General features: G+C 43.2%; 1 protein-coding gene across 2 annotated transcripts in view; it reads right to left on the bottom strand.

Moving 5' to 3' along the window:
- Window positions 1-13,105, bottom strand: part of LOC140998533 (glycine receptor subunit beta-like) — a 114,010-nt gene that overhangs the window by 53,148 nt on the left and 47,757 nt on the right. For both annotated transcript variants that reach the window (XM_073468859.1, XM_073468852.1), the window contains exon 7: window positions 7,336-7,488. In XM_073468859.1, coding sequence (XP_073324960.1) covers window positions 7,336-7,488 — 153 coding nt within the window. The remainder of the gene's footprint in view (window positions 1-7,335; window positions 7,489-13,105) is intronic.

The following is a 13,105-nucleotide window of genomic DNA, read 5'->3' as shown; positions in this document are numbered from 1 at the left end:
AGGCATTGAATTAAATTGAACGTGCAAAGCATTTGGCTAGGAGGGGCAGGTGGGCAGGTGGGCGAGGGTGTTAAAATGTAGCGCCCTGATTGGCCAAAAGCTTTTCACTCCACTTACACGCAAATTGTTGTGGCTCAGCGGCATCAACTTCATAGATTGAACTTGCATAGAAACTGAAACTGGCGAACTGCGAGATGCAACAAAATGCGTACGTGGAGAGCAGCAATTCGTACAAGCGTACTTGAGGGTCAAAATGCGTGCTGAGTACAAAGAATGCGTACATGTTAGCAGGTCTGGGTGTTAGTGACTCTGAAGTCTATTTGGATGATATTGTGGCATACTCATCTACTTGAACTAAACATGTCAATACCCTTCAGGACATATTCGACCATTTCACCCTTAACTTGGCGAAATGTGAGTTCGGAAAGGCCGTCGTCACCTACCTGGGCAAACAGGTGGGGCAAGGTCAGGTTTGCCCATTGAGGGTAATAGTGCAAGCCATCATCGATTTTCCCTCTCCCCAAATGCGTCACGAGCTCCGGCCGTTCCTGGGGATGGCGGGGTACTACAGGGCCTTCTGTAAAAATTTCTCTAAGGTAGTAGCTCCGCTCACGAGCTTGGCAAGCCCAAAAACTCAGTTTGAGGTAGATGCCAGTGCTCTTGGTGTGGGCGCGGTGCTCATGCAGGAGGATGACTGTGGTGTTTATCACCCGATTTGTTATTTTTCGAGGAAGTTCAAAAAACATCAGCTACACTATAGCACCATTGAGAAGGAGGCCTTAACCCTTCTCTTGGCGCTAGAGCACTTCAAGGTGTACCTCGGGTCCAGCTTGGTGCCTACAGTCGTGGTCTCCGACCACAACCCGTTAGTGTTTTTGAACCAGATGCAGAACAGTAATCAGTGCTGGCCGTTATTAGTGCAAGGCTTCAACATCGAGATCCATTATAAAAAGGGGTTAAACAACGTCATGGCTGATGCTCTGTCACGTGCTCACTGAATCAAATATTAATTAGGGGATAAATGTTTGATTTTCAGGTGGGGAGGTGTTATGACCCTGGGTCATTATTTTGTGTATATTGGATGCTGATATGTCCCTACTCCTCCTAGGGTGTGAGCAGGATTCTCTGAGTTTGTGTGTGTGATTGATAGCAGGTTGGACCTGCTGATTTGCTCGATCCGTCTGATTGCCGACCCAGGATTGGTCAGAGGCAGGAGAGGAGCCTTTTTGAAGCACTGACTGACTGCAGTCTTCCTCTCCACCTATTCGCCCACATCCAACTTGGACTAGTGTCTAGCTTGACTAGTATTTTGTGTTTGTGAAATCCAGTGTAATCTACAACCTGATTGTTGGTAATTTTGTAAATAGAAAGCTATGTGTGGGAGCCCAGTAGGAGGGAGAGGCCTTTTCTTTAACCCTTTTTCTCCTGTTTTTCCTTATTTAGGAGTTAGGTAAGATTTTGTCTTTTTGTTACTATTTTTGATTTGTGTAAGGAAGGTAGGGAGATATATTCTTTTGTTTGTTGTGTTGGCTTTGTCTCCCTCTGAAGCAAAATTAAATGCTACCTTAAGCTGACTGAAACTAGAAAATAGTCAATTCAATGCTCTGCCTTTACTGTGGCATGAGTCTGAATGTGTTGATCTGTCTTTGTTGGGGTTGAGTGTACAATTAAAGTCCCAAGCAATAATGTATTGCCCATTGAGTGAAGCTAAAGTCAGAAATAAGTTATTGAAGAAATTTGGGTCATCATGATTTGGTGCATAAATATTGAGGCATTCAGTGTAAAGCATACCTTGGATTATCAGAAATCTGCCGAATTTGTCTAATATTACCTTAGTGACGTTCAGAGGAATGGACCTATGAATCAAAGTCATGACCCCTCTTGCCTGAGAATTGAAAGGAGCTGGAAAAACTGTCCCCCGCCACCTCCTCCTTATCCTAGAATCCTCCTTCACTGCCAAATGCGTTTCCTGCAGAAAAATAATATTAGACTGTATATCATTTAATCTCCCCATTACTTGCTTAACTTTTTTGAGTTTTTGCAACCCTCTGCAGTTCCAAGAAGTGAATTTAATTACTACCCCACTGGACATATTATCTAACTAGGAGTGGACTACTCATGATAAAGTAAAAAGGAATATCTATAATCCGCCAAAACAACCATAAGAAAGAACCCTTTGAACAACAAACAAAAACCTGGTGTCCCAAAGCCCGGGATTCCACTTGTACACTCCAGGAGACATGGAGACCATTCCACATTCCCTGAGGAATGGTCAAGTGTCGCTGTCCACTCCATCTCTAAAGTGGTCTCCCCCTCCACGTGTCAAAAGGAAAAAATAAAATAAAACTAAACTCTATTATTCATTAGTATTGTAAGAGAAAGCCAAAGTAATGAACTCAATCTCGGCAGCACCGTTACGGGTGGCAAGAATATGAGAGTAAAGTGAAAGGTAATAAATAAATAAGAAAATAAATAAGAACCAAATAATAAGTAGTAAATGCTGTAGGCAGGTAGGTTTTTCAGAAATATGCATACACACAAACACACACACACACACACACACACACGAGAGAGAAGAAAAAAAAAAAGGTTTTCACAAGCACTGTTTACATTAGCACCTACTGCCAACGGAAGCTAAGTTGTTATGCTAAGCAGTAAAGCCATGAAGTTATCCCATTACAGCTACTCATCACGTCTTTCCTCCTCTTGAATGTGTCTGATGAAGTCCTTCACGTCAGATGGTTTATCAAAAGACCGTGTGTTGCCATTGTGGGTTAGCAGCAACTTTGCAGGAAACCGTATTCCATTTCTTATTCCCATGTTGCGAAGCTTCTGCCTCACAGCGTCAAAAGCCTTGTGTTTCTTGTGTAACCTAGACGCTAGGTCGGGGTAAAACCGAACTGCTCTGTCTTTGTAGAGTATCTCCTTTTTGTTTTGGACCACATTCAGAACTCTCATCTTGTGTCTGTCATTCATAAACTTCATAATCAGTGTTCTTGGGGGTGCAGACGGGTCGCTCCTCGGTCCCACATGATGGGCTCTCTCCAAGATTAGTTTTGTATTAGATGAAGTTAAGCCCAGGGTCTCTGGGATCCAAGCCTCGAGGAAAGAGCAGGCATCATTGCCCTCTGCACCCTCTGGGAAGTTAACCAGCCTTAGGTTAGATCTTCTAGATCTTGCTTCTAAGTCGACAATCTTGTCCTCCATTTCTTTGTTTTTGTTTTCGAGGCTGCGGACCCTGGCCACTAGGCTGCTAACAGCATCCTCTGTCTCGGAGATGCGAGTCTCTGCAGTCTTAACACGTTCCAAGCACTCACCAACTTCTTTTCTCACTCCTTCAATTGCTGACAGGACTCCATCAAACCTGCCTCAAAAGTCAGTTTTTAAGTCTCTGATAGCTTCAAGAATTGGCTGGGTAGTAGCTCCTTCAGCATTGTTTACGTTAGCATTCAACTCCGCCATTGGGCTAGCATTAGCTGTAGCCGCACCACTCTGTTTAGCCGGAGTAAATTCTATTTTAGGCTGTGAAGATTTGCCCCAACCTTTACCCCTGCCTTGCAAAGCTGCCATCAAGGTATTTTTAGCAACTCTTCCGCTTACTCTCGGTGACAACTAGTTAAGTTTATTGTAGGAAATTCGTCAAAAATTTTACGGAGGGGCGAGACAACCATCCACCTAGTGCACCGCCATACCGGAAGTCCTCCCTTTAAGGTACATTTAGAACAAATAAAACAAGTGTGACGAATTTGCGATTAATGGCAAGTATGGGCAATCGTGCGATTAATTGCGATTAAATATTTTAATTGATTGACAGTAGTTCTTGAATGCTGAAGTGGCCCTCCTATAAGATGACAATAACCCTAACCCTAACCTGCTTTAGGTGTTTACTAAATAACTGTACACTATCAGCTATTAACTTTTTTAACCGTCACTGTGGTTGTTTTGTATTTCTATTTTAATCTTGTTTGCTTTTTGTTTGCTTTCTTGATGCCTCTGTTCAGTAATCAGTAAAGAGTGCCAAATCCTCTTTCTTCCAAAACACGCCCCTAGACTATAAACCTCTACAATTTGTGCGTCCTCAAACTCTCTTTTGTTCTTTTGGCTCATCCTCTTGACCCTGCTGGTTCTTGTCCTGACTCTTGGCTTTTGCTCATCACCCAGCTCAACAATGAACTCTGAACTTAGAAGAAAGACTGCAAAGATCCTTATAGCCACAAGCAAAGCCGTCACTTGCTTTTTGGCTCCATACATCCCAACTCTGCAGCCTGTCACTGAATGCAACAAGACCAGAGAGCACATGACTTTGTATCTCCTCAGATAGGTCTTATCTAAGCCATCCTGAAGAAGTGACACCAGCTGCTTCACTGAACCTACTATGCAGCGATTATCGTCTGGCTGTCTCTAGTGATAACCTCCATTCATTGATTGATTCATTCATTCTGTTGGCAATAGTTTGGGGATTAATTCAACCCTTCACTCATGCTGTCATTCATTCATTCTTGCAAATATGTTTACATGTTTAGCTGCCTTTATTAATCCCTGTCCCTTAGTTCAATAAAAATCTTGAATTAAGTCATTGTATTTGTGTTTTTCTTTATGACATTATCTACAACTTTTGATTATTGATATAAATATAAATAAACTAAGTAAAGTAACCAGTAGGCCTGATGCTAACTAAACAAACTAAAACTTTAAAATAAATGTTGTGGAATAAAAGTGTAATATTTGCCTCTGAGATGTAATGGAGTAGAAGAATAAGATTTAGGTTTAAAGGGTATATATCCTGTATATGTTTTTTTACTTTGTAAAATAAATCCACAATATAAATTTGACACTTTTGACTATTTATCCACTTTTCTTTGACAAAAAGTTATTGCTGTTTCATATTCATATTGATAATCTTTAGATTTAGAAGCTGGTTTAGTTTGCTACAAACCAAAGTTGCTTCTATCCAACACAGGCCTTCATGGTTGAACTGCTGCAAAGAAACCACTACTTAGGGAGACCAACAAAAAACTAAATTGACTGGGCCATCAACCGCAAGGACATAAGATCATTGAACATCTGTACATTAGTCTGATGAGTCTAAATTGGAGATTTCTGGTTCGTACCTATGTCTTTGTGAGATGTGGAGAAGCTAAACAGATTTGTATGCGTGGTTCCCACCGTGACGCATGAAAGAGGAGGTGTGGGAATGCTTTGACCGTGACACTGATTGGACTGTTGACAGTTGACCTAAACCCGATGGAGATGATTTGAGATGAGTTGGACAGAAGAATGAAGGAAGAGAGCAGCCAAGTGCTAATGGGAACTCCTTCAAGACTGAAACCCATTCCAGGTAGCCACTTTATGAAGCTGGCAACCAAAAGGTTGCGACTTTAAAGAAATTAAAATATAATTGTTTTTTTTCCTTACTACAGAATTCCATATGTGTTCTTGTATTGTTTTGTTTTGTTTTTTGTTTAGTTTTTTTTGTCTTCCGTATAAATCTACAAGGTAGAAATTTTTTTTTTTTTTTTTTTTTAAAAAGACATTGTTATGAGCCTAAAATTTGTCATTTGCCTGTTGTTGTACCAATAAAGAGTGGTTGTATGTCAATGGCCTTCGCATTTGATTCCTGGTGTGAGAATTATATGAAAAGTGGATACATTTGTCTTTGAATGTGGTGTGATTCAGGAGTTATGAATATTGCTGTTTTTCGCCACTTGCATAGTGTAGGAACACATGTCCATCGCCTCTGCATTCCATTGAGGTCTTGTTTCTTGCATTAATTACTCCTTTCATCTGCAAGCTGACTGTTTTCAGGAAAGAGACACCGTGCAGTCCCTCACCTCTTCACCTGTAGTACACTCTCCAGAGTAAAAGTACTCTGGGCCTCTTTGTTTTTCTAATCCTCCTGTCCCTCAATGGTTACCATGTGTCTCTTATCTGCGACATTCTAATCTATAATGGTTTCTGCACTCATCCAGATTTCAAGCAAGTTCTAAATAACCATTAAACCAGGATCTCATCCTCTTAATTTTAACAAATTAGGAAACAGTTAAGAAAGTTCATAAAACTGATTTTTCCCATGTTTCTCTGCGATGAAGTTTGGCTGAGATCAAGTTTTAATGTTTAATGTGTCCTGTGTTCGGTGGAACCACAGCACCTCCAGTCCTGGTACGATTGGGACAGACTTTCAGGAGATATTTTGTTTAATACATTTTTTTTTTATTATCAGTAAATGTCTCTGATATGTTTTTTTAAACAAGTATTAAGCTAGAACTAGAAGAAATATGTATAAGTGATCAGTTCTACTGTATATTCAAGTGTGTTTTTATGTTTTGATCAAGTTTTAATTCCTTTTGAATGCTAAGTGATTTTAATCATGTCATATTATTTCATGTTAGACAAAGTCCACCTATTAAGCCATGGTGAAATTCTGGGAAAGGTGAAACACGATCTCGAAACATTAAAAACGATAGTTTAGTTTAATTAAGTTTCGTGAGTTTAGACTTATAATATTGTCTAAAGCATGAACGCTGTCAGCCCGCCCCTTTAGTCCCGTCTGCCAGCCGGGATGATAAAACAGAGAGACGTCGCTCTCTCTCCTCTCGCTTCTTTTTAATTGTTCAACTTTTTACTTTACTTTGCGACATGCTCCAAGACAGCGATCTCCGCAGAATCGACCACGTGTTGATTTTTCTCATTTTTATAATTTGCGGTATTGATTCACTTTCTTTAAGTGCTTTCACTTTTGTTAAGTGCTAACAGAACAAAGTTCTGCTTTGATTTGTTTAATATACCGTTAAGTATCACAACCTGATTCAGAGGAAGTGAATTTAATTTAATTTACCTTGTATTAAGTAACGACGGAAGATCTGACTGGCCATTAATTACCTCCGGATTATTCAAATAGATAAAACAACGGAGGTGGTGCCCCATTTACGAGTGTTTTGTTGATCACCAGTGATTAATAAATTACATTTGTTATTAGTGTATCTCCTACAATAGACATCAATTCAAGATGGCCTCAAAACTAACCTAAAGGGCCATTAGCTGAGCTTGACAACATTGGAAAAATTCTAATGTGGGGTTTATTTTGTTCTTAGATTAACAAGCAGCTGTGTTACATGACAAACATCTAGTACCAGTCACTAGATGCAAGTATCAGCAATAAAGGATAATGATACTGTTTTTTGGCAGTCTTGGGGAAAAAATAAATAAAAAGGTTAAATAAAACACAGTTGCAAAATTCTACAAGGTGTGGTTCAGCTACATGTAAGTGCTCAGAGATTGCCATGAGTATGAAGTGATGTAAATACAGTATATAAAATGTGTATTTATGGCACTCACCCAGTGGCACCCTTGCAGCTGACGCATCAGGGTTGATCCAGAATGATAACCAGGATAATACAACAATCAACAGAGTTGGAGCGTAAACTCCCATCATGTAGAAACCAACCTGCCGACGCAATGTAAAAATCACTTCCACACAGGTGTAGTATCCTAGAAAAGACAGCGAAGGAGAAAAAGAAAAGAGAAATTATGGATTACTCAAAAATATTCTCTTCTATAAACAACATTAACAGAGGATGAAAATTAGTGGGAGACTTAAGTAATCTTTAAAATTTCATAGTGCAGAAGAAAACCAGAGGTGCATATTCAGTGGGGTTTTTTTTCAGTTTGATTTCCTGACAAACGAGCTCTTGAATGTATTTCAGACAATTTATTTAATGACAGCAAAACTTTTTGCTTTAAATTGTAACATTACATTGTAGTAGATGTGATATTAGCACAATTTGCTAAGGTTAAAGCTAAACAATTATTAAATAAATGGGGAAATTCTACATGTGACCTGCTAAAAACGTGATCATATTGTAAGCGATTGTTTTAAGTTACTTATGTACTTATTGGTAACCATGGTGACATGTATGCGTGTATACGTGTCATGAGTGCAGGGATTTTACTCGTGTGGTGTGCTGCACTTGTATCCTACTCTGTGTACCTTAACAGTTCATCAAGTCCATTAGTTGATTATTTTGACTCCTACTTTAAAGTTGATGTTTTTGACTCCTACTTTAAATCTCACACACCCATTATCAATTTTTCTAGGGCCAGAGCACTGCTTGCATATAGGTCCTATTGTAATGTAAGGAATAATCGCATCACACATGGTTAGAAAGTTTCACCTAAATGTATGAAATTCTGTACACAAGCGTATCACACCTAGATCTACAAAAAAGCCTATTGGTGTCATAATCTAAATCCAACAGGAAGTCAGCCATTTCATTAAATGTCCTGGTAGCCCTTGCTGTATATTTCACTGAGGTGTACAAAAATTGGCAGGCAGATGAAACTTTGAAAAAAGTCATTTTTGCCATTTACACGGGTCATACTTGGACAAATCCATCATGTCAAACTGGAACGACCGTCTTCTTCCAGTTTGACATGATGGATTCCTTTACTCCTCTTTCAAACCATCTGTCCTCTTTGGCAAGATGTTTACATTGTTGTCCTCAAAGGAATGATTTTTTCTCCTTCAGATGTAAGTGAACAGCAGAGTCTTGACCTGAGGAGTTGGCCCTCCTGTGTTGTGCCATTCGTTTATAGAGAGGTTGTTTTGTCTCCCCAAAGTACAAATCTGTGCAGTCCTGGCTGCATTGAAAAGCATAAACTACATTACTCTGTTTATGCCTGGGTGTTTTGTCCTTAGGATGGACACGTTTCTGCCACATTGTGTTGGTAGATTTAATTTGAACCGGGATATGATGTTAATTGAAGATCCTCCTGAGTTTCTCAGATGTTCCCGCGACATAGGGAATGACGATGTTATCATTTACATTTATATTTAGGGCATTTAGCAGACGCTTTTGTCCAAAGCGACTTACAATAAGTACATTTGTCACACGAAAGAAACCACAACATATCACCGTTGATAAAGTAGAAAAGATAGAAGCAATATTCAAGCCCTCATCAGAGCAAAGTAGCTGCTATTTAACAAGGATACCTTTCATAAGTGCTATGATGTAAGTGCTGAAGGTAGGAACATACAAGTGCATATAAGTACTTTTTTATTTTTTTTTTTGGGGGGGGGGGGGGGGGGTTGGTGCTATGCGGGGTCAAGGTGAAGTCTGAACAAGTGAGTCTTGATTCTTTTGCGAAAGATGGCGAGCAATTCTGCTGTCCTGACGTTGGTTGGAAGTTTGTTCCACCACTGAGGTGCCAGAACAGAGAAGAGTCAGGATTTCGCTGTGCGGTCTTTGTTTGCTCTCAGTGATGGCGGTACCAGCCGGCTGGCTGATGTAGTAGAGCGAAGTGCTCGCGCTGGGGCGTTTGGGTCTGATCAGTGTTTGGAGGTAGACGGGTGCAATTCGGTTGACGGCCTTGAAGGCCAGCACCATGCTCTTGAATCTGATGTGGGCTGCAACAGGAAGCCACGGAGGAGGGGGGTCACATGGGAGAATTTGGGTAGATTGAAAACGAGGCGTGCTGCAGCGTTCTGGATACGTTGCGACGGTTTAGTCGCAGAGGCTGGGAGTCCAGCCAATAGCGAGTTGCAGTAGTCGAGGCGGGAGATGGCCAGCGATTGAACCAGGAGTTGCGTTGCTTCCTTTGTGAGGAAGGACCGGATCCTGCGGATGTTGTAGAGGGCAAATCTGCAGGATCGGGCCACCGCGGTGATGTTGGGGGTGCAGGAAAGTCCGTCATCGAGGATTACACCCAGATTCTTTGCAGTCGATGAAGGCGATACTGTGACGTCTTCAACAGTGACCGACAGGTCCATGTGAGGGCAGTCTTTCCCCGGGATGAAGAGGAGTTCAGTTTTACTAAGGTTGAGCTTGAGATGATGGGCAGTTGTCCAAGCGGTGATGTCTGCCAGACATTCCGAGATGCACGTGGCAACAAGGGTGTTGGAGGATGGGGGAAAGGAGAGAAACAGCTGGGTGTCGTCAGCATAACAGTGGTAAGAGAATCCATGTGATGCCTAGTGATCTAGTGTATAGTAAGAACAGGAGCGGTCTGATTACTGAGCCTTGAGGGACACCAGTTTCCAGGGAGCAGGGTTTGGACAAGGAGTCATTCCACATGACCTGAAAGGTGCGTTTTGTCAGGTATGATGTGAACCAGGTTAGAGCAGAGCCAGTAATGCCAAGTTTGGCCAGAGTGGAGGGGAGGATTTGGTGGTTGACTTTGTCAAATGCAGACGATAAGTCGAGGAGGATGAGGACTGAAGAGTGGGACGAGTCTAGAGTGGGTTTCTTTAGGAGTGGCTTTACTGTAGCTGTCTTGAAAGGAGCTGGAATACGGCCAGAAGTGAGGGAGGAGTTGATCAGGGTGGTGAGGTAAGGCAACATGTCGTGCGAGATGCTTTGGAGAAGAGAGGAGGGAATTGGGTCGAGGGAACAGGTGGTGGCACGGTTAGACGTCACTAGTGTGTGAACATCTTCAGAGGAGAGGGAGCTGAAGCAGGTAAGGCTGTCATAGGTGAGGGTTGGGGGAGGTGCTTTCTGGTAGGGCATCAGAGTAAATGAGGAGCTGATGTCTTTTACTTACTTCGTAAAGTAAGTTGCAAAGTCATCAGCAGTGAGGGAGGATGGAAGGGGAGTGGTAGGAGGGGTGAGGAGAGAAGAGAATATGGAGAATAGTTTCCTGGGGTTGGAGGCAGAGGAGTTGATCTTTGACAGGTAGAAGGGGGATTTGGCTGCTGAAACCGTTGACGAGAAGTCAGACAGGAGGTGGTAGTAGTGAGCGAGGTCATCAGGATGATGTGATTTTTTCCATTTTCTCTCTGCTGCTCTTAGCACCGATCTGTTGGTTCGTAGCGGTTCAGACAGCCAGGGAGGGGGGGAGATGATCGTGCCGGTCGGGAGGTGAGGGGACAGAGAGTGTTTAAAGAGGAGGAGAGGGAGGACAACAGAGCGGAGGAGGCTTCCTCGGTGGACAGCTGAGAGAACTGTTCTGTGGATGGTAGCGAGGCGAGATTTACCTCATGCGGACTTAGCGCCGCCCAACAATCAAGGCTATTCAACACACCTGGCTAGATAGAAACTCACTTGATAGCTACTTAGATTCAATGGTCTCACAACAACTGACACAAAGTACCTACACAAGATTAAATATTACAACTAACTTTCTTCACAGAATGCCTAAACACTGAGTCTACAAGTTCTCTTTACTCACCAGTTGCAGTTCAGTTTCATTCAGCTGGACAAAATGTATCTGAACAGGGGGAGGCTGACTGCTCCTTTTATGCAGACTTGGCTCCGCCCAACAATCAAGGCTATTCAACACACCTGGCTAGACAGAAACTCACTTGATAGCTACTTAGCTTCAATGGTCTCACAACAACTGACACAAAGTATCTACACTAGATTAAATATTACAACTAACTTTCTTCACAGTATGCCTAAACACTGAGTCTACAAGTTCTCTTTACTCACCAGTAGCAGTTCAGTTTCATTCAGCTGGACAAAATGTATTGTGATGTGACTGAGGAGGGGCGTGGGCTGGGGAGGTTTGAGGAGATGAGAAACAGGTGCGGGGAGAGACCAGGTGTGGTAATTAGAGGAGGGAGACGCTGGGTGCGGAGAGAAAAGGAGTTCGGCTGTGTGTGGAGAGAGAGTTTTTTGAGTCTGGCGGCTGGAACTCTTTGGTGGGGAGGGTGTCGTTCGTGGCTGGTAAGGGCCACCGGCGATGAAGACAGCCAGAGCAGGGGGTTAGTGGTTCCAGCGATAGGAGGGGAGGCTGGGCGCCTCCTGTAGTATAGTCAGGGCCGGGTTTAGAGAGTGGGAGTCTGCTGCTGCCCCTTGCCACCTTCTCAGTCGTAGCGTTTGAGCCTGCTGCTACTCCTGCCGCTCCTTGCCACCATCTCCGCTGGAGCGTCTCTGCCACCGGATGGACTGATCTGCGCCGTCCAACGAAGCCGTCTTCCCCGGGGAGTTGGACGGCGTCTCAAGCTCAGACCCCGGGGGGGGGGTCTCGCCAGACGGCGAGTTGAGTACCCTTTTACTATATTTACTTGTAAGTTATTGTAATGTATTGGACAGTGGGGGCGGGAGCTCAGTCGGGGGACTCACCTGCGCAGCGTAGCGAGGGGGGGCTGCCATTTCTTTGGTGACATCACGTGAGTTGCAGTGTTAATAGGTCACAGGTTTTGTGGCCGAACAGAGTGTAGTTGCAGTGCCTCCAGTAGAGGGTGATAGCGTGCTGTGTTATAGTGTGCCTTAAGCTTGCAGTGATTTGTAGTGGGTAATAGTGGGAGCCCTTTTCTCCTGACAGCTAGCGCAGGCTTCTCCTGGCCACAACCCACCCCTCAGTCCCCTATTTTATAATTGTGTCCTATTGTAATAAAGATTATTGTATTTTGTACCCACTGCTCTCTCTGAGTGTTATTGGACGGCTCTGACCTGGTGACAAGTCTGCCATCTTTTGACTGAACCCAACATTCATTACACTGGCGGCAGCGGTGGGATTCTCAAAATGTCAGAGCCTGAAAATAATTCACTTCGTACTGAGGCAGGTCCCAGTCAGCCGCCCCCCCTCCTTCAAGTGGTGGTGTGCAAACTGTAACCCCCCGGCCAATTTTCATGCCTGAAACCTTTACAGGTGCTGGACGGGAATGGACAGATTGGGCAGAGCAGTTTGAAATTGCAGCCGATGTTAATAACTGGGACGAACCCCTAAGACTAAAATTTATGGGTCTTCTTTTGTCAGGCAGGGCCCGCGAAGTCTATAGTGGGTTGTCGATACCAGCTAAAGCTAATTATGCGTCCTTGAAGGAGGCAATGGGGCGGTGTTTGGATCCATGTGACAGCGATGATTGGAACAGGGCCACTTTTTCCTCCCGGCGTAGACTACATAATGAGACAGTCAGAGAATTTGGCATTGCACTGCGCCGTTTAGTGGTTAAAGCTTACCCCTCTGCAGATATCCACACACAAGACCTGCTGGCAAAGGATCATTTTGTTACATATGTGGGAAATGGGGATCTGCGAGTCAGTCTGCGTAGTGCCAAACCTGCCACCCTAGAAGACACAATCAATCTCGCTGCCGAGCTTGAGCTTATTAGAGGCCTAGAGAGAGGATGCACAGTCTCTGATGCCAAGGTGCGTGGGGTTGGGGA

Source organism: Pagrus major, chromosome 1, assembly GCF_040436345.1.
Source record: "Pagrus major chromosome 1, Pma_NU_1.0".
In the NCBI taxonomy this organism is placed as follows: domain Eukaryota; kingdom Metazoa; phylum Chordata; class Actinopteri; order Spariformes; family Sparidae; genus Pagrus; species Pagrus major.
The sequence above is the reverse complement of the archived record's forward strand: the minus strand, read 5'-3'. Positions and strand labels throughout refer to the sequence as shown.